This window comes from Pseudorasbora parva, chromosome 13, assembly GCF_024679245.1.
Source record: "Pseudorasbora parva isolate DD20220531a chromosome 13, ASM2467924v1, whole genome shotgun sequence".
Classification (NCBI taxonomy): Eukaryota; Metazoa; Chordata; class Actinopteri; order Cypriniformes; family Gobionidae; genus Pseudorasbora; species Pseudorasbora parva.
Window position 1 is genome coordinate 11076742 of NC_090184.1, and position 21541 is coordinate 11098282.

Below are 21541 nucleotides of genomic sequence, written 5' to 3' on the forward strand. Positions count from 1 at the left end.
GAGACGGGGGTTTATTTAGGATGGGGCGTCGATTACATAAGAGTATGAATACATGAAAGATCGGAATTATTGCGCCTGGGACGGGTTTTTGAGCATGACGTGCCGGTGAGGCAAATTCGAAGGAGACACCAATTGACACGGCTCAGCAGACACTCCAGGATGTACAATAATACGATATACACATTATTACGTATATACAACAATAATACGAAATATGTCAAAACACCACTCTGCGCCTCTTCATTTTCATTAAAACATTATAGCCACACAAATGTGGTTCAGGAAACGCATACCTTGATCATCTTTACTGCATGTATATTTATAACAAAAAATATATAAAACAACCCTGCCTCTTTTCGTTTAGGCTACATTTTAAAAAGCACACATTATGTGGTTCAGACAATAAGTGTGCATATGATTATCACTGTAATCAAATTAAATGTGACAAAACACAACCCAGTTTTTTTGTTAAATGTACGTTTATGTGTGCCTTTATAAAAGTAAAAGGTATAAGAAGCTATTAAATTAATAAAGCAAACAATTCAGTCAAAGAAAGTCAGCACTAGTAGGCTACAACGGTAAATTTAAATAGCCTACAAAAATAAATGAAACGTCACTTGCCCTCAGCCTAACGATTAGGCAGGGAACAAATTATAGATCAATGAGACCAAAGATCACCTGATCCGATTCTACACAAGACATTATATCTCATGTTTAACCACTTCGGAGACAGAGCCAGCGGCAGACGTCAGAAGGTCTAGCTGAGTTAAAGCTGCTCTTGTCGGGGTGTATGAGCGCTGAGCACCCACTGATCGACTGGATCTCACAACTCCGAAAACGGCAAAACAAATTTTCAAATAGGCGCTCTTAAAAAAATTAACCACAGATTTGAGTTTTAAAAAACTACATTCTCGCCTGATAAAAGTCTTAAAACAAAAATGTGACAAAATAGTAGTATTTTTTAATTACTTAGGTTTCCCATCCTTCACTTCACCACATGACAGCAGCAAGCAGCATCCTGACTGGTTACCGTGGTGCGAATATCCGCCAAAGTTCATTTTTTTTAACTTGCTCAATTCGCCTCGTTCTTGCCGCAGAATGTCTATTCACATCTTTGCATTGACTTAACATGTAAATCACTTGCGCTTATCGCTTTATTCGCATCTCGTGTGAACGCACCATAAGGGGGGTTGAGTTTGGAAGCATCAAGCGAGGAAAGAACGCGAGGATGCACAAATAAGGAATGAGTACCACCCTATGTAGCTGCCTGGACACAGACAGGTCAACACTCTCACCTGGCTTATGGAACTTCAGTGCCTCTCCTCTCAGCTGCTCCATCAATGATTTCCTCTCCATTTGTCCTTCACCTACAGAGAAAGATTGAAATCTAAAACAGACTTTTACATTTTATAAAGAAAATTTGTTAGGGAGCTAGGTGGATTGATACATCATTGTTGGTCATACAATGGCAGACTATGGTCACCAAAACTATATTACAAAGCTATACATTAGTTGTAGTCAAGACCACCTAAACCGAGACCAAGACTTTGAAGAGTCAAGACCAAGTCAAGACCAAGACCAGTGGAAGTCCCCACACTTATGATAAAATGTGGAATATGCATATGATTGGCACTTCTCTCTTATGTGTGGGTGTGTAAGTGTTCCATGAGAGAAGTTTTGATAAAATAATCAAAAGGCATTGCAGATATGTGGGAATTAATCTTTTTCTTCTTTAAGCAAATAACACTTAACCTTTGGTCAGTGGGAGGCATTGAAGACGATGTGTCCATATTGTTTACGATCTACAGTCCCTGACAAAAGTCTTGTCGCTTATCTATTTTCTAGAAATACCTGATATTAACCTGACTTTTAATTAATTAATTGGTGTTAGAAATAGCTCATATGAAAAGCTAAAACCCTCCCAAATGATGTTTAATGCACTGAAATAAATAATTTTCACAGAAAAAATATTTATCATTTAATCAAAACAGAAAGGTCAAATTTTGGCAAGACACAAGTTGTGTCGCCTATACAGAAATTTAACAAATTTACTGCAAATACAAAAATATGTCAGCAAATTAAGTTGTGGTGCTGTGAGATCCAAATTTAATATCTTGTATGACTTCCATGAGCTTGAAGGACTGCATCCATGCGGTTTGGCAAGGATTCATACAATTTATTAATGAAGTCATCAGGGATAGCTAAGAAAGCAGTGTTGCATGCCTCCCAGAGTTCATCAATATTCTTTGGTTTCGTCTTCCATGCGTCCACTTTCATCCTACCCCACATATGCTCAATGATGTTCATGTCTGGTGACTGGGCTGGCCAATCCTGGACCATCTTGATCTTCTTCGCCTTGAGGAACTTTGATGTGGAGATGGAAGTATGCGATGGAGCACCGTCCTGCTGCAGAATTTGGCCTCTTTTATGGTTGGGAATATAAGAGGTAGCTAAGATTTCTTGGTATTTTAGACTATTGATGTTGCCTTCCACCCTGCAGATCTCTCGCACACCCCCATACTGGATGTAACCCCAGACCATGATTTTTCCGCCACCAAACTTCACTGTTTTCTGGGTGAATCTCGGATCATTCGGGCACCAGTAGGTCTCCTGCAATATTTGCGGCGACTGTGGTGTAATTCAACAGAAGATTCATCTGAAAAATCCACCTTCTGCCACTTTTCCTGCGTCCATCCTTTTAGCAGGCTGTGGGCCTTGGCAAATGCCACACAATTTTTCAGTTGTCTTTTGTTTAGTGCTGGCTTCTGGGCACTGATTCTACCATGGAGGACATTTCGAGACAAAATCCGACAAACTGTTCTGGTTGACACGGGGACTTCAGGTGACCAGGTCTCGTGGAGCTCTGCTGCAGTGGAAAATGGGCTGGCCTTGGATTTTCGAGCCAACAAATGGTCCTCTCGAGCAGTTGTCTTGCGGGGTCTGCCTGACCTGGGCTTGTCAAAAATGTCTCCAGTCTCTTCAAATCTTTTTTTTATCCTCTGTACTTTAAGCTGAGACACAATGAAGGTGTCTGCCACATCAGCAGTGGATCGGGTCTTCAGCCTCTTGATAATCAAAACTTTAGTCTCTGGGTGAATCTTAGTAATGTTTGCAGAGGTCTAGTTGCAGTTGATGTGAAGGTCTAGTGTACAGGGGTTCTTTTTATACACACTTGAGACCTAATTGATCCATTATTAGTCGCAGGTGAAGCTCATATGACAAGGTGACAACACTTATGTCTTTGCAAAAATTGACTCATTGGGCTTTACCAAGCTGTGAATATTAGAATACTTTTTGAAAGTTTAGTTTTTCACTGAAACATTATCACAAAAGATGGTGTGATTAAAATGAGCCATTTCTTGTAAAAAAAATCTTGATTAGAAATATGTTTCAGTGGCACTTAAGGTCAATTTTTACACAAGCGACAAGACTTTTGTCAGGGACTGTATGGTGGACAAAAACACCAAACTGACACTGACAGAGGGCGTGTTTGTTTTGTGAAAAGCGCTCGCACCCATTTAAAAACTCAAGTTCCCTAAAAATGCTAATCTCGGTGAGGTATTAATCTCAGAGACAGTCCATTATGTCTTAAATTAATGTGAATACCAGGAGGTGGAATATGTATCATACATATATGCATTAGCTGCTTAGGCAATTTATTATATAATGGCATATTTTTCATTTACATTGTGGAAATGTTATTGTGCAGTTTTATTTTGCAAAGCCAAGTAAAGGAAACTTGTACATGTGTTTTATTTTGATTAACCACACACACACACACACACACACACACACACACACACACACACACACACACACACACACACACACACACACCCCTATCCACGTGCAATGCTGACAATACATTAAAAAAATTCAAAGAAACAGTTAGTAATTGTTTTCTTATCTTACTTAGATATCTCATAGTATGTATGATCTCTTACCTTGATGTTTCTTTTGTCCCTCATTTTTACATTATTTACAAATAATTGTTTGGGTATATAATCATATCAATATTAGAAATAGCATTATCAATTAACAAATAGAGAAATGTTCTGCCATATACAATTTAATAAAATGATCAACTAGCTAAGAACAACTTTGTTCTGTTTTCACCTCACTCCAGTCTAAACTAAATAATTTTAGACCATTTATTTTACTACACATTGTCAACATAAATGAGCTGAAATACTGTGGATAATTAAAACTAATTCTTACTATACACTCTTGCTAAATTCGGTAAGCACACGTGTTCTCATTTCTGAGGTGTTCTGAGTAAATGATTAAACTGATTTGTTCAGTTCAGTGCTGGACAGGCCAGTTGTTTTAACCATTCGTTAAAATGATTTGGTTCAAATAAGTCATTCAGTCGTGAATTGGACATAAGCAGACCCGTTGTGTGTGAATCCCGACTGTTAGAACATTATGGAAGATTTGTCACTCAGAAAAGACTTCATAACTGGATAAAATTTGTTGCCCGTTTATTTAAAGTATGATTTATGTCAGCTGTTTAGCTGGTCAGAGAAGATCTAAGTTTTTTGAGTGCAATTCACACCCAGCGGTAATTCAAGGGAAAAACAATTGTCCGAATAAGCAATAAGTTCACCATGGATTCAGTCTTCTGAACTTTTGATTTTGATTAATATGTGAAATATGTAAGAGAAAGAGCTAAGAAGGTGCTTATTATGAAGCGACAGAGCGCATGCGGGGTGGAGTTCTCTGCTCTTTATATGTCTTTATATAAAGGCAGACTAACAGGTCTTTGAGGGTCAGATTTCTAGCTGATAGACAGCTGTATAAGACAAATAAATTGTTAAAAAATCATACATTGTGATTTCTGGATCTTTTTCTTTCGATTATGTCTCTCACTGTGGACATGCACCTACGATGACAATTTTACACCCCTCTATGATGAGGCAGAACTTGCAAAATAGCAGGGTGTTCAAATACTTTCCTCACTGTATATTAAAGCTTTTCATGCATTAGAAAACCATATGATTTTACCAGCATGATGAATAAATTATATTAAACATAATAAACTAATGTTATACAGAGAAGGAGCAGAGAATGTGACCGATTATGAGTCTATCCATAACTTGGGTCTAGCGCGAGTTAAACGCTCTGACAAGCACGTTAAAACCACATTTTTTTCTCAGTCTTGGACAAAGATGACTATGGATTTTATTTCATAAACTATTAAAAGCACGGAAGCTGACAATACTGTGCCATTGACCTCTTACATCCAATCTGGACTTTGTTATTTATGATGACAGGAGAATTTGCGAGTTTCAGTCAGAACTCAAGACAGAGAGCGTGCACTGAACACAACATTGGTTTCAGCGATGACTAATCTGAATGCTTCTGATTGGCCATCACGTTCGACAGAAATTAGACAGAAAGAAAAGTATCACACATTCCTAACATTAGGATCCGAAGGAAGCTTATGCAGCTACTGTGTTCTTCCACAACCAGGAATAGCGCAAAATCTTGCCATCTTCTTTGGCATGTTTATTGCTGCTGGCTAGCACGATCCGAACAGCTCCATGAGTCGGTGGGCGGGGCTACTGAATTAGACGTGCTTATTATTCTGTAGAGGCGATGTTTTGCCATACGATGACTTCAAGATGCACACATCAAGTCCATCTGGGATTGTATAGACAGACTAAATCCAAAAGAACTGTGGCAAAGTAACCAAGATGACTGAAGAAATCTCTATCAATAGAAACTATTTTCTGTTTAGAATCGCCACAGTATATATTGTCATACTGCCTAACCCTAGCCCCAAATATTTCTGATGCAGCATTTCAGATGAGAACTGACTAAATTAATGCAATACAATGCAAGTTGCTTTGGATAAAAGTGTCTGCCAAATGCAGAAATGTACATTTTTCACTTATACAAAACTAACGATGCATAAGTCACGTGCAGTGACAATGTCTCATTAGCTTTCTGTGTCTTACCTTTTACTTCTGAAACCTGCTCAATCTTCACATCGTTCTCTGCACCTTTGATTTTGACTGCCTGTGATGAAAACAAATGGCAGCACATTTCACAGCTGCATAGTTGACATAACTACAGCTCATCATCTGTAGTGCCAGTGCTGGTGTCAGAGCTTGTGCCAAATATCACCCTGTTCTTTGCGTTTCCACAGAAAAAAATGCTTTTTGAATCTGTTTGTCGTGTACAACAACAATGTAAAAACAGTAGATAATTTTAAATAAATAAAGTTATCTACAAAAAAGCACCTGATTAGATTAGCTTTAATGTGGTGCAACATACTTTTAGCTGTCTGAAACCATTTCCTATTTTTGTAATTTTGTCTATGTTTGTGATGCAGTAATTTTGGATGGTTACAATTTACAAAATAACCTGCCCACATAATTGTAAAATGTTATAAGAAAGATTCACAGAACCGTTAGCTGTGCACCAGATCCTCACAAGGCATAATTTCAGTGGAAAAGGGGTGCCCCCCAAAAAAAGAGACTGAAAAAATATACCTTGGGCTTTTTCTCCAGATCTGCCTCAGTTTTTGGACCCAGTAGGTGCAATACCTAAAAACCAAAATAAATATGTTAAAACTAAAAGTGCACATACTGTACATTAACAATGATTTAAACTAATTTGAGAAAGGTAGTAGAACTGCCAAACTTGCACAAACCTGCATATCCACTTCATTCTTGATAATCTTTCCATCAGCCCATTTAAGAGTGGCTCTGGCCTCACCTAAATAGCACAAACAGAAACTATTCCTCACCAGCACAAACACGACTGTACTCATGACACATGACATGCTGCCTCACCCATAAGTATTCCCATGTTGAAGCGGTATCTCTCTGCCAACAGCCGTTCTTTGTGTTTTTTGATTATTAATTCCACCTGTGGAAGAGTTATTAGGTCAATGGTGGATAAGGATTCTTAAATATCTAACTGAAAACTATGAAAATCTAGCATATACAGTATAGCTTAAGTATAGAGGAAACCATTTCAATGCTTGGCCATTTAATACATTGATTAAAATAAATATGAGAATAGAAAACAGTTATAAACTAACCACTTGATATTTATTTCTCTTTTTAAATTGAAAAATACTTGTTAGTCAGGGCCTAAAATTAACACCCGCCAAGCTACAAATGAGTGTCAACATCTGCATCAGGGAGTACATGAATGAAATGGTGATACTCACTAGTTGGCCGGTAAATTTTTTATGTCTTCTAACTGTATGAATGTAAACAAACATGAACAACAAATTGTGACAGCTGACAATTTGGTGCTGCATTGTCACGAAAGTTAAAGCCTTGATCATTTAAATATTCAAGCGCAAGAAGGCACTAAAGTAGGCTCATTCTCTTATTTGTGCGCTGTGTGGAAAGTTTAGTGTGTGCAAACATCCCAAGCACACCCAGAAAGCCACATCTCAGACAGCGCACTAAGGGTGTAAACCTACACTAGTCTCACGGTTCGGTTTGATTACGATTATCATGTCATCGATTCGGTTCAATTTGATATCACAATGCATCATGATGCATTGACGGTTCACTGCATCCTCATGTATACAATTTTGTTAGTCATATGAACTGAACCTTTCATTTTACCGGCTCAAAGAAAACACGCTTCTTGAATGTATCAAACAAAACTTAAAAGATCCACAAAAAAGTAAATAATCGAGTGTCTAATCCAAATCCAAGTCTTCTGAAGAGACACAATCGATGGATTATAATGAACAGATTTACAACGACGCACATACTGTTGCTAACATTGAAGTTCAGATTATTGCGCAAACATAATTTAAATCACCAGATCATATTTAGTTTTAGTAGTATGATTGTTAAAAGCATTTTAAATGGTTTATTCTTATATGTATAGTGCATTAATAGCGGGAGAGGCAGAACGAGATGAGCACCGGGAGAGATAATGCCTGTATTGGAAGCGTGAGTAATGCGTGAGGGAAAAAAAAAAAAAAGTTTACGGAGTTTCAGAAACAGTATAACCTTTATATCCGTTTTGCGGAGATATATTTGTGCCCTAAGTGTAAATGAAATCGTTTTGATAAATCATAGCTTTGATTTACGCAAAGCCACAAAAGTGTTCTCCAGTCATGCTAACCAGGTCGTTTATTAAAGCTGAAATGTGCCCAATATGTCTGCTTTTAAAGTAGTTGGAGCATTTTTAATTATTCTTACTCGCCTCCCTCTGCCATTGTATGCTACCGTGACAAAGCACGTACGTGACAAATAACATTATACGTGACGACAGTAACATCGGTTATGGTCTATTACTGAACCGATAACGAATCAGCATCGAAGCAGTTACTAATTTTGACACAACCCTCCAGCGCACAAATACTAAACTGAGTTTGAGCTGACAAATTCACACAAAATTATTAGGATATAGTTATTAAAATAATTACTACCTTCAGAGTTGATTATTGTACACAATTAAGCTATATCACTCAGATTACAGACTAGAGATCTGCTATGGGTTCCCAGATGCAGACTAAAATGCAGGGGTGACAGGTTTTTTTAGGTTCTTTGCAGTTGTTGCTTTACAGTAGCAAATTATATATTTTTAGGGAAAAAATGCATATGGAAAATAGCAGCGGACACAAAGTATGGGGAGGGCAGTCGTTGCTTAATGGTTAGAGAGACTAGTAACCTGAATATTGCGGGTTTAATTCTCAATACCAGCAGGAAATGCCAAAGGTGCCCTTGTGCAAGGCACCTAACCCCCAATCAACTCCCAGGCACCAAAGCAAAAATAGCTGCCCACTGCTCCAGGTGTGTCCAGGTTTGCAGTGTGTGTTTACCATGGGATAAATGCAAAAGGACAAATTCTGAGTATGGGTTACACCACTTGGCCTTCAAATATTTTTTTTAAGCATCTCAGGAGTCACCTCATGAAGATGTCTGAGAAAATGAACAGTGAGTAAAGCTGAAATCTAGACATAAGATAGCAACTTTGAAGAAGATAAAATAGTTTTCATTTATTTTTTAACATTTTTGGTTACTATAACACACAGCTCCTATGAATCCATTTGTGATAAAATACTACTATACTACTACTAGTATACTACAAGTAACTACTCATAATATTCTAAATATAGTAGCAATAATAAATGAGTAGGTGCGTCCAAACTTTAGATTGCCATATTGTATCTAGTCTATACTCACACCACAGAAAAACTTTTGTGAACATTTGCAGAGATGTATAAAGTACTAGAGATCCAGACTTGAGTAAAAGTACAAGTGCTCTATCAAAAAATTGACTTGAGTAGAAGTTAAAGTCCTCTTTAAGCACCACACTTAAGTAGAAGTACAAAAGTATTCAACATTTTTTGTATTTAAGTATTGAAAGTAGTTTATTTAAAAATGTTCTACTCAAGTACTGAAAGTAAAAGTATTGTGTTATGTAGTTATTAAAGTAAGTAATCAAAAGTTTGAACATCAAATTTCATTACCAAAAAGTTTATTTTGACTAATAGTCTTTAATTTTCTACCATATACAATTGAATGCAATTAACAGCAAGCTAACAACAACTTTGCACTTTTTTTCCCCGTTTTACCTCACTCCAGTCTAAACTATGCTAAATTAATTTTTAAGGTAATTTTTCTACACATCATATAAATAACCTGAAAATACTGTAGTTAATTAAGATTAAATCTTACTAACCACTCTTACTAAAAACAAATATGAGCACACTTATATTCTTATTTCAAGATGTGTCCAAACAAAATGATTTGTTTGTAACACTTTATAATATGGTTTGATTAGTAACCATTACATTAGTTCCCAAACTTTGTTCCAGTCATGGCACCCTTTGAAAATGTTCTAAATGTTGTGGCACCCCCTCGCACACGTTACGCTAGAGGTGTAATGGTAGAGTTTGCTCACGGTTCCGTTTGTATCACGGTTTCAGTGCAGTTCGGTATTTGCTATAATCAGGGAAAAAAGAACTACTGTCAAATAAAAATAAAGAAAATAAGAGCAAATAACTTAAATACAAGCAACAGCACAAATAAATACTATTGAGCAAAGATACTAATAAAATAAACAATGATTTCCAGGTACTTCAGGTAGGTGTAACATTAGTTTTAGGTAGAAAAATTGAATAAAGTAATCAAGTGTAAAATAACTGCATATTTAACTGTTTAAATAAAATAAAATAAAATAAAATATTAAACTCACAAAAGCTATTAAATCAATAGTATGTGAGTCCTTATCTTTTGTTTGACGTTAAACAGAGTAAAGGTTACTGCCCCTTTAAGACCTAATGCAAGGATAGTCGTCGTCTTCCCTTTAAGACCTAATGCAAGGATAGTCGTCGTCTTTCTCGACTGTATAAAGTTCACTTAAAGGGATAGTTCACTTTAAAATGAAAATTCTGTCATCCTTTACTCACCCTCAAGTTGTTTCAAACCTGTATGAATTTCTTTCTTCAGCTGAACACAAGGGAAGATATTTTGAAGAATGTCAGTAACCAAACAGTTAACTGGAGCCATTGACTTCCATAGTATTTTTTTTTCCTACTATGGAAGTCAATGGCTCCAGTTAACTGTTTGGTTACTGACATTCTTCAGAATATCTTCCCTTGTGTTAAGCTGAAGAAAGAAATTCACACAATTTAAGGGTGAGTAAAAGATGGCAGAATTTTTATTTTAAAGTGAAATATCCCTTTAAAGGGTTACTTCAGCGATTAGCATATGGCTTTGTATCAGTAGAAACCCTGGAGTATATTCATATGATCGTGCTCCCCCCTCTTATATCCCCCCGAGACGAGAGATTTATGCATTTTATTTCTGGAAAATTTCCTGTCATGACGCAAATTGACGATATTTGCGTCACGAGAGGAATGTTTGCCCAGAGGCTAAAGACTACAGCGAGCAGAGGGAGCCATTTCCGCATGTTTTGTATCACACTTAAAGCACAGCTCAGCTACAGGCATTCATTTAAATGGATGCTAAGCAATGTAAGTGTTTTAACTTCTCAAATTAATTTCTATGAAAGTTAAGCTTCCAAAGGCATGAAGCGTTGTGAATGTATGCCGCGAATGTGGTCGCGATTAATTCAGCTCTCATCACGAGAGCTCATCAGCTCATTTATGACATTAAATGTAATCTGACTCCTAATCTGAGTCTGCTGTGAGACTCACGCGGCAACTCGATCGTTATATTGAACACACACGTTCAGTATTTAATTGTACTTTCTGAACTCAGTTACTGTAATCCAGTAGCGGTGGCTTTGGGAATGGCCTCACAGGGCAGCGAAGCATTCTGGGAATTGTAGTCTTTCATTTTCTGTCTTTTCTCAGTCTAGAAAGCACCAAATTCAAAAATAATTTCACATTTCTACTACATTAATGACCCAGTTTAAATACAGATTCATCTTCCCAGCGCTGAAGTACCCCTTTAAGGCATATACAGACTATGGGTGCGTCTCAATCAGCTCCCTAGTTCAGTAGTCAGGGCACTAATCAGGGAGTCAGCCCATTGATTTATGTCCTGATCAGTGCCCTGACTACTGAACTAGGGAGCTGATTGAGACTGCTTGTATGTCTGAGTATGTCTGCTTGGCTACTCATCAAGATGGACATGTTGACATACTTTTTGTGTGAGTTTGTCTGTTCAAGGGCAAGATTTAAAAGAGAACTCAATATTTGCGTGCTTTGAGACGACTCGAGTGCACAGAGATAAAACTTCTCATTTTGAGTTCTCATTCGCGTCTTCTGTCTGTACACGCGGGTAATGACGGGGAAAACGAAAATGACTGGACATGTTCTAAAATACGGCGGCACTCGCATGCATTGAAAAAATGTTTTTTTACAAAGAGAGACCGCTTTGCCCACATTTTTCTTTTATTATCGCTGTTGTTGTGTATCCCTGAGGAGCCAGCACATGTATCCATTGACAGAAACACAAAGCATTATTTTCAAGTTATAACCCATATTGAAGACGCCGCACCCGCCCGGTTGGGAAACACTGGACTAATAACTAACATGAACCATGATCAATACATTTGTTACTGTATTTATTAATCTTTGTTAATCTTAGTTAATAAAAATACAGCTGTTCATTGTTTGTATGTTACTTCACAGTGCACATTAACTATCTATCTAAACAAATAGAGAGCAATAGGCCTACGGCGCTCACGTTGTTAGACTATGAATGTGCGTGCGCGGCCGGGACGCACGCTCTCTCTCGCATATGCGCCTTGCAGCAGTTATTCTATTCTACATCACTCACCGAACAAATATTGCTTTGGTGGCTAAAAAAAAAGGCAGAACGGGAGCATAAGCAGTCTTCTTGAATTGCTTGATTCACTCAATGATGTGCCAGCTTCATCAAAACTGACATCTACGGTCTGGCAGTGGTAAATAATGTGGGTTTAGAATCAAATGATTCGTAGCATTTTTATAATTGTAACGAGTAACTATGCAGCACATTAAAAAAATATCGGAGTAAAAGTATTAAACTCATCAAAAATATGTACTGAAATAAAAGTAGAAGTAGGAGAAATAAATACTACTCTAGAAAAGTAGAGTGTTTATGCCTTTTAGTACAGAAGTGAAGAAGTTCTACTTCGTTACTATATATCTCTGAACGTTTGTGAATGAAGTGTGTCCTTACTGCATCCTCTATCTGCTCAGGTGTGACAACCACTCCAACCCCACAGGCAGTCTCAAACTCCTGCTGATCCACATGCTCCTGAGGGTGACTTTTTACGAAGTCCAATGCCACTGTGAAAAAAAATATCAGCAATAAAAATGGTGTAGTGTACAGCAAATTAGTGAACCAAAGGAAAGGGTCTTGCTCATGAGAACTAATATCAGGTGGGGGTGAAATAGTAGTGCTGATTTAAACAATTACTTTGGCAAGTCTAGTGTTCTCTGCTATAGTTTTCCATTTATATTTCTGTGACAAGGTGGGCGAGCGAGAGGCGTGGGAGGAACAAGCGAGACCGGCGCATGATTGAAAGATTCACCTGCAAGGCACACAGGTCTCAAATCCTCACATAAGGGAGCCCGGGGGTATATAAAGATGAGCGACACCAATGAAGGATGAGAAAGGACCAGGCCTGGGGGTATTCCAGAAAGCAAAGCAACGTAAACTTGCGGTCACATTTACCTTGAACTCTCGGTTGATTAACCCAAACCTTGCTTATTCGAGGCATGCTGGTTTCAAAAACGCGTTCAGGAGTAAGTTCAGACCACTCAGAGTATGTTAACCATGAACACACAAGACAGTCTCAACAGAGCGAGGAATAGATGATTCACCAGGGAAACAGTTGCTAAGAAAAAGTGTGCCATTCTACTTTCTCTTCTTCTTTTGTTAAATGGCAATTTACATAACCTACTTAATGCACCACCTATTGGGTAGTTGTGCTGCAATCATTTTATGTTTTCTTCATTCACTGAGAATAAGGAATATATTTTTTGCTTGATGCTAATTAATTGAATGCAGATCCATGTGTGAGATGACAATAAAATAAATAATTTTGAACTGCATTAACATTTAAACTAGGGCCGGGACTCGATTAAAAAAATTAATCTAATTAATTAGAGGCTTTGTAATTAATTAATCGAAATTAATCGCATTTTAATCGCATATAAATATTTGACCTGAGAACAATGAGAAGTAATTTTTCACATGTATTTTTAGTGTACCATTGAATAATGACTGAATACATAAGCTTAATCAACAAAATATTGTTTATTTATTTCAGTCCAGCAGACCAGCGCAATGTTTGCCATTAAGTTTAGCAAAAGCATATTTGTGATATTTGAGGCTCGATGTGCTGCGGTGATACGCTAATTCCTTGTTGTATAGCAGGGGTGTCCAATCCTGCTCCTGGAGGGCCACTGTTCTGCTGAGTTTACCTCTAACCCCAATTAAACACACCTGTACCAGCTCATTAAGGTCTTATTAGGCATACTAGAAACTTTAGCAGTGTATTGAGGCAAGCTGGAGCTAAACTCTGCAGGACGTCAGTGGCCCTCCAGGACCGACTTTGGATACCCCTGTTGTATAGCTTGCACACAACCATGCTCTTGTCGACGCTACCATCATTTCGTTTTTTAAAACTAAATTTCCCATCCACGGGGCCAAGCAAAGCGGTCTCATCAGCTTCTTCGTTCATGTTCACTATGGTTTGTTGTTTTCATGGTTGTTGTCGTGACTCATGAGCGCTAGTTGGTGTTCCAGTATAATCGGTCCGTCAAAACTCATTCATTGAAAAACGTTCCGCGGGGCAAAAATAAGTGCGATTAATTTTTTTTTTTTTTTTGCGTAATTAATTAACGCGTTAAAGTCCCGTAGTTAATTAATCTTAATTAACGCGTTAAAGTCCCGGCCCTAATTTAAACATATATTTTTTTAAATTCTAATTCTTTAGAATGAATATATAATATTGTATATTATATAACAAATTTGGTTATATTAATTACTATAATTTATTATAAAACAAATCTGAATACCTCTTAAGCAAACTAACCCTGTAACATAACCTGCTCTGCAGCAGGTTATGTTCAGAGAGCGAGTTGCCATGCCTACTTAAATATCCTGAAAGTTAGCTCCGTTTTTGGAACCGAAAGTGGAGGTTATCCGCTAACTTACTCTTAAAGGGAGGGTGAAACACTCCGTTTCAGTCAATCTCATGTCAATCTTGAGTTCCTATAGAGTAGTATTGCATCCTTGATATCTCCGAAAAGTCTTTAGTTTTATTATATTTATAAAATAAATATAGGCTGTACCGAGTCTTTCCGAGTCTATCGTGTGGGCGGAGCTAAAGAATGACGAATGCGCACAAAGCGGTGACGTCCTCAAGCGTGAAGAAACCAATGGCTACCGATTCTCAGCTAATACAGATAATGATCCAGAATCAAATTCGGAGGCTGAAATAAATTGAACAGGAGAAACAGCAACAGCAGGATGTCCGTCTCTGTGGTATGTACTGTATTTAGTGGCCTGTCAACATTTGTGTGTCTTTACTCGCAGTTTATGAGGACATGATTTGGTTTATGGACTATTGTATGTGACTAAACCTTAGCAGTAGCAAGAAAAACGGTTTTGCACGTCAGACTAGTGTAAAGTTATACATAGAATAACAATGGAGTAACCCTTAGCGCATTTGAATGACGAAGCACGCGATCGTGTCATTTACTGATGTTTACTCACGCGACGATAGCCAACAGCATAGACATTTGAAGCAGTTTTACTCACTGGCTGCTTCCAAAGCAGGACCGAACCTTTATCGCTGGGACCGCTCCGTCAAAAACACACTTCTTTGGTATGATTTGTTGAAGTCCTGTGACAGCAGTGACCGTGGAAATCCACTTTGCGACGTGACTGAAGCGATGTTGTGAAGCTTCCCGTCATTTCTGCGTTAAAATTGGTTCAAATGCAGCGCTGCCTTCCCGGAATGCTGTGCTGAAGCGTTGAAGTCGCTTGATGTCACCCATAGGAATAAAGTGGAGCGCGGCGCGTCAGAAGTGTTCACGGACGACTGGATCTGCATCTGAGCGAGTGTTTATGGCCGTGCATTTCCTCTCTCACTCTAGTCATGCGCGCGTGCACCCTACCGGGAGAAGAGCCTGTACGGCCCATACAAGGACCTTCCACTCTATTAACGTCAAGCCGACCCATACTCGAAAAAAACTCTCCGAAACTTGTGAGAAACCGGAAGGAGTATTTTTGACAGAAATACTCCATCAAACGTCCAACATTAGTTTTTGAAAATTTGTCCATGTTTAGGATGGGAATCTAAGTCTTTAACAGTGTAAAAAGCTCAGTATGCATGAAACATAATTTCACCCCCCCCTTTAAACATACCCGGATATATCACATAACCTGCTTTCTGGAATACCCCCTGGACTACGTTCTGTATTGCTTATGTTTTATTATGTGTGTGTGTGGCAGCAGTGCGTGAGGGACTGCCCACATTACTTTCGTTTTGTTTATTTATTTATTAAAAGCAGTTTAAACGTTTGCCAGTTCCCGCTTTCTTCTTCCCATACTACGAACTGTGTTACATTGGTGCCAAAACCCGGGAAGAAGGAAGGACATGCTGTCGAAGAGCCCTTGCACCTGAGGGGGATTGCGTTGCTGAGGAGTTCGAGCAGTGTGGAAGAGGAGGTGGTGGGAACCGACGATAGTTTAAACAAGACTTATAATAAATAAATAAACAAAACAAAAGTAACGCTGGCAGCCTCTCACGGGCGGCTGTCACACACACACATAAAACAAACAAAACACAACGTAGTCCAGGCCTGGTCCTCTCTCGTCCTTCAACTGGTGTTGCTAGTCCTTATATCCTCTGGGCTCCCTCACGAGAGGACTCGAGACCAGTGTGCCTTGGTGTCGCTCGCTCCTCTCACGTCTGTCACTCGACCACCTCACCACAATTGCCTTTTTGTGCTCTACAAAACATCAGTGCTTATATCGGCATCAGTCCCATTATAATCTTAATTTCTCGTTTTCTTTTTTAACCTTTAAACATACAAAATCTATAGATTTCTAATCGACTCTAATCAATTATATTGATATACAGCACTTATTCTTAAGATAAGGCACAAAAATGTTTTAGATGCTAAAAAATAAAACACTACATTATTAAAATGTGTATTTTTATAGACAGAGACCTCAGATGATGAACCCTGTAAGGGAACAGGCATATTTCTAAATACTTAATCTAAAAATAAATATTTATTCACTTCATAACTTCATTTGTTTCAGCTCCGTCAGACACACTTAAAAGCTTGCAAATTTAATTTAATATATCTAAAAACAGTGTAAAATCTTCAGTTATGTAATACTGGTGTTCAATAAAGGAGCAAAGTCATAAAATACATTCTATATTCAGGATACTCTATATTCACAGGAACTATATTCAGGAACTATATATTTACATGTATATATTCAGTTATAACAACATATTCAGCATTATAACTAAATTCAGAATTATATCTCTATATGCAGAATTTACATTTATATAGTCAGAGTTATAGCTATATATTCAGAGTTATAACTATATATTCAGGATTTTACATTTAAATATATATTCAGAGTAGGGCTGTTACTTTTTATTCGATATTCGAATATGCACTCGATTTACATTTATAATTCAGAGTTATAACAATATATTAAGTTATAACTATATATTCAAAGTTATATTTATATATTCAGAGTTATAACTACATATTCGGATTTACATTGATATATTCAGAGTTATAACGATATGCTCAGGATTTTACATTTAAATATATATTCAGAGTAGGGCTGTTACTTTTTTATTCGATATTCGAATATGCACTCGAACATGACATATCCGTAATCGAACTATCCGGTTTTTATAGTGCCATGTAGCGCATTTTTTACACTCTATAGGTGCGTTTAACATGGAGCACTGTAATGGGTTTAAAAGTCCAATCCAAATGAAATTGCTATATGAACACCTCAATCGGAATAAAAGCACAAACTGAATGAAATTGTAATCGGTTTGAGAGGGGTGGGATAAACCTTTTTATGAACTGATCAAGCGAAAAATTTCGCCATGTAAACGACCTGACCTGATTACTTTTGAGTGTACGTCCTTAAATGTGACATGATATACAGCGTGCACCATCACTACTGAAGAGTGTGCACCGTGCTCACACCAGGCTATAATGCTGACGACAGGAAACTAAATTTTTCCGAGGGGTTAACTTTTTATTTCGTAAGAAGTTATGAAGTTAATATTGAAATAATGACACAGACATAGCCTGGCTACACCCTCTCATCTTGACAGTGTTTGTCCAAAGCACTTTTTACTTCAACTGCCTGACAGAAGAATACATTTTTTTCTGAGATGATTACTTTACAAGAATTAAATAGCTTTTATAAGGCCCCGATCACACAGAACATGTTTTTGCAGTAAGAGGTGCCTTTTTTGAATAAATTTCGATTGGCAGAGAGCGTTATGCGCACTGCTTATGCACCCTGGGCCCCTCGCGTTTTAACCACTTGCTGCTCGAATTTTGAAGGAGAAAAGGAAAAGTATCCGACGTCATCGTGTTTATTTTCTTTTGTCCAATCGAATGAATGGAGAGGTGGGCCTTCTGTTGTGTTGACCGTTACATTGATTTTACTGACAGTACAGGTGATTCGGGGGTTGCCTAGAAACATTAAAAACTGCAGCGCACTGCTCTTTTCTGAATGAAAAAACGCTTACCAAAAAAGGCAGTACAGTGCGCCTCACGTTTTCAAACCTTAAAAACGCGTTCTGTGTGATCGGGGCCTAAAACAGTACAAGTCCTGGCAGCAATTGAGAGTTGCTATGGCAACCGTGAACACATTCCAGCTGCTGGAGAGAGAAGTGTGTGACTGCCGAGCAGCATAGCCGCAGTTTTACCACAGCAGTTCTGACCGTGCATATGCATTGCATCATGAGTCTTATGTCTTAGAGATGCATGTTATGGCACTGGATTTTATTTATTTATTGTAATTGCACTTGTTTGATTTTATAGTCATTAGTTAGTGATCAACTGTAATGGTAAAATAATAATTTTTAAAATGTAAATTGTAAATGTAATATGCTAAATAAATTAAATTTGTTTATTGGTTGTGTCTCCAACAAATTACAGTTTTTCTCAATTGCTAAAACACTAAAACCCATCGGCTGAACAAATTTCTCAGTTGCCTGAACTCATTTAGCTAATTGTGCAGTCTGTTGTCAATACCTTAAACCATTTCACATCATAAAACACAATTTGCAGATCTCACTTAGACTTTTCAGCAAATCTCTAAACACATTCTCATTGTCAAGACACATACTGCTCTCTAATGCACATGCCATTCATACGGGTTAACACAAGTGGCAACAATCAAATACAAATGGAGAACACAATGTCATTGATTGAACACATTCACTCAAAACTGATTTAACCTGTTTCAAATGATGAGACACAACCAATATACACTGAAAAAAATGACTTTGTGGTATTGTAAAATCTATTACATTAATTCATGTAATTTATACATTGTAAAATCAAGATTAAGTTGGAACTATATATCTTATGTAAAATGTACACAATTTATTAATGTAATAAATTAACTGAGAAGAAAGAGTACATTTTACTATATATTTACAAATAGTATTTAATGTTTTATAGTCACAGCACATTCACCTAAAAATACTAAGTAAATTTTAATCTGAAAAGCAAAGTGAATCTGCCCGCCCGTTTTTGTTGTTGCCCAAAAAGATCCCGGTTCAGTGGCAGAGACGGTCGGTTTGGGATGTTGCTTTTACATGGCTGACTTTTTCTCGGTAAGTTCTGACCTTTCTATTTTAGATTTTTCTATTTAGATTTAGATACTTCGTTTTGATGGTTTGATTATTACATAGACGTTGCGGTTTAAAATTGACTAAAAGTGAGTTTTAATCACAATAACGGTAGCTAAAGCTAAAGCATTATCCACTTCTATAAAGTTGAGACTGGTGTTTAGTCAAAGATAGAGGGGATTAAATGTAGTTAGCCACGTTCTTGTAGAAAAAGTCACCCTGTCTGGTTAACTCCAAAATAATTTAATGTTAGCTGGCCGTGATTAAGTGCTGGCTGCCTGTGTGTGTGTCCTCTAGCTAATGTTAGCATTTTTTAAAAGTGTCTTAAGTTAGTTGTTTTTATATCCACTGAAAATTTCACAGCAATTATTATATCAAAGCATAAGTTAGTCTGCACTCTGCACTAAAGAAGGAAAGTTTGGATGGCAGGTGAACTCTGATACCAAATAAGCATTGATGTATAACGTTAGCAACAAGTGCATGAATGTCAGCAATTCTATTTTAGTGAGCTAACGACATGAAGGTCCGGTCACCTTTTTAATGAAAATAAAATGTAATGTTATAAATGTAATTCTATTTCTTAAATGGAATTGTGTTCTTTCTTTCTTACAAACTGTATGCAGGAGGACAGTCGCAGTGTTGCCGCTGAACATATCCTTAAGATGGTCGTCCATGGAGCTGATCGAGAGGATCCAGTCGATGAATGAGCATTAAGGAAAAGTGACCATTCTGTTTCAGCTGGACTATGCATGTGCTCGTCATTAAAGGGTTAAGTTAGTTCAGTTCAGTCAAAAATGAAATGTCTGTCATTAACTCCTCTCCCTAATGTCGCTCCACACCCGTAAGACCTCCGCTCATCTTCACACACAGTTTAAGATATTTAATATTTAGTCCGAGAGCGTATGCAAGTGTATGCACACTATACTGTCCATGTCCAGAAAGGGAATAAAAACATCATCACAGTAGTCCATATGAGACATCAGTTAGTTCATTAGAGTCTCTTGAAGCATCCAAAATACATTTGGGTCCAAAAATAACAAAAATTATTCAGCATTGGCTTCTCTTCACCGTTTGAATCTTTATTTGAGGATTGAACACAAACACGGAAGAGAAGCCAATGCTGAATAAAGTCGTAGTTTTTGTTATTTTTGGACTCAAATGTGATACATTTCATATTTGGCTGAACTAACCCTTTAATGTTAGTTATGCCACTGTTGGCTGCTGATGTTTAGTTGAACCATACATGGTTAATTCTACAGTTATTGTAAATTATAATGAATGTACCTTAACTACTTAATCAGTTGGTGTGAACATTACTGATTTAATGGTTAATTGTAAATTTTGACATAAACTGTTCAACTTTATTGTATTTATGTGTGATTTGTGATACATGTATTTGATGCAGAGAAAATTATTACATTTATTTGGTTTAAAATAGCAACATTAACATAATAATAGTGAGTAATATAAATTAATTCAACTTAGTAATTCAAAATGTCAAATGGACAAACATTATAAAATCTACTTAATTACTTCATAAGAGTAAATAATACAGATTTATAAAATTTTCACAATAGTTATGCTCCTTTTAAAATTAAATTTACTTGATTACTTTTAATAAATACAACATGCTAAGTTAAATATAATTAAGTAACATTTACTTAATGTCTTTGCAAATGTTACATTTATAGTTAAGTACATTTTACTTAATATTGGCAAGTAAGTTGTACTTGATATCGCAGCAGTAAATTTTACTTCGAAAAACTGAGTGCAAATTGTTACAAAGATTTTATCAAGTAAATCTTACAAGTTGTTTTTATCAGTGTAAGTACAGTGCATTGTAGGCTGTATACTGTACAATTAACAAATCTTATTGCCCTGAACATGTTACTTTCCATTTGTTTACAGTAGGCTACTGACTGCTCAATAGATTTTGACTGGTTGCAGGTTCATATCAACAAAGAACGAGTTTGTGAGATGCAGAGTATAGTACTGTAAAAAATCAGCCTAATCTAATGAAAATGAATATCTATAGCACAAATTGTATTTATCGTGCGATTTATATGCCAAAATGAGTTTTTATGTGCATACGTTACGCATGCAGTTTTCGTGTGCATATGATATGTCCTTTATATTGTGTTATGTGCACGTACTCCAAACAACTCAACCTACCCAATGGGGTGACAATGCAAATCATATGCACATAAAAAATAATTGTGCCGTATAAATCGCA

General features: G+C 37.0%; 1 protein-coding gene across 1 annotated transcript in view; it reads right to left on the reverse strand.

Annotated features, from left to right (window-relative positions):
* The window catches only part of qars1 (glutaminyl-tRNA synthetase 1), a 53501-nt gene that overhangs the window by 28365 nt on the left and 3595 nt on the right, over positions 1-21541 (reverse strand). The window contains exons 3-8 of the mRNA XM_067413168.1: positions 12621-12730; positions 6801-6876; positions 6659-6723; positions 6498-6551; positions 5961-6021; positions 1296-1367 (exon numbers count right to left, since the gene is read on the reverse strand). Coding sequence (XP_067269269.1) covers positions 1296-1367; positions 5961-6021; positions 6498-6551; positions 6659-6723; positions 6801-6876; positions 12621-12730 — 438 coding nt within the window. The remainder of the gene's footprint in view (positions 1-1295; positions 1368-5960; positions 6022-6497; positions 6552-6658; positions 6724-6800; positions 6877-12620; positions 12731-21541) is intronic.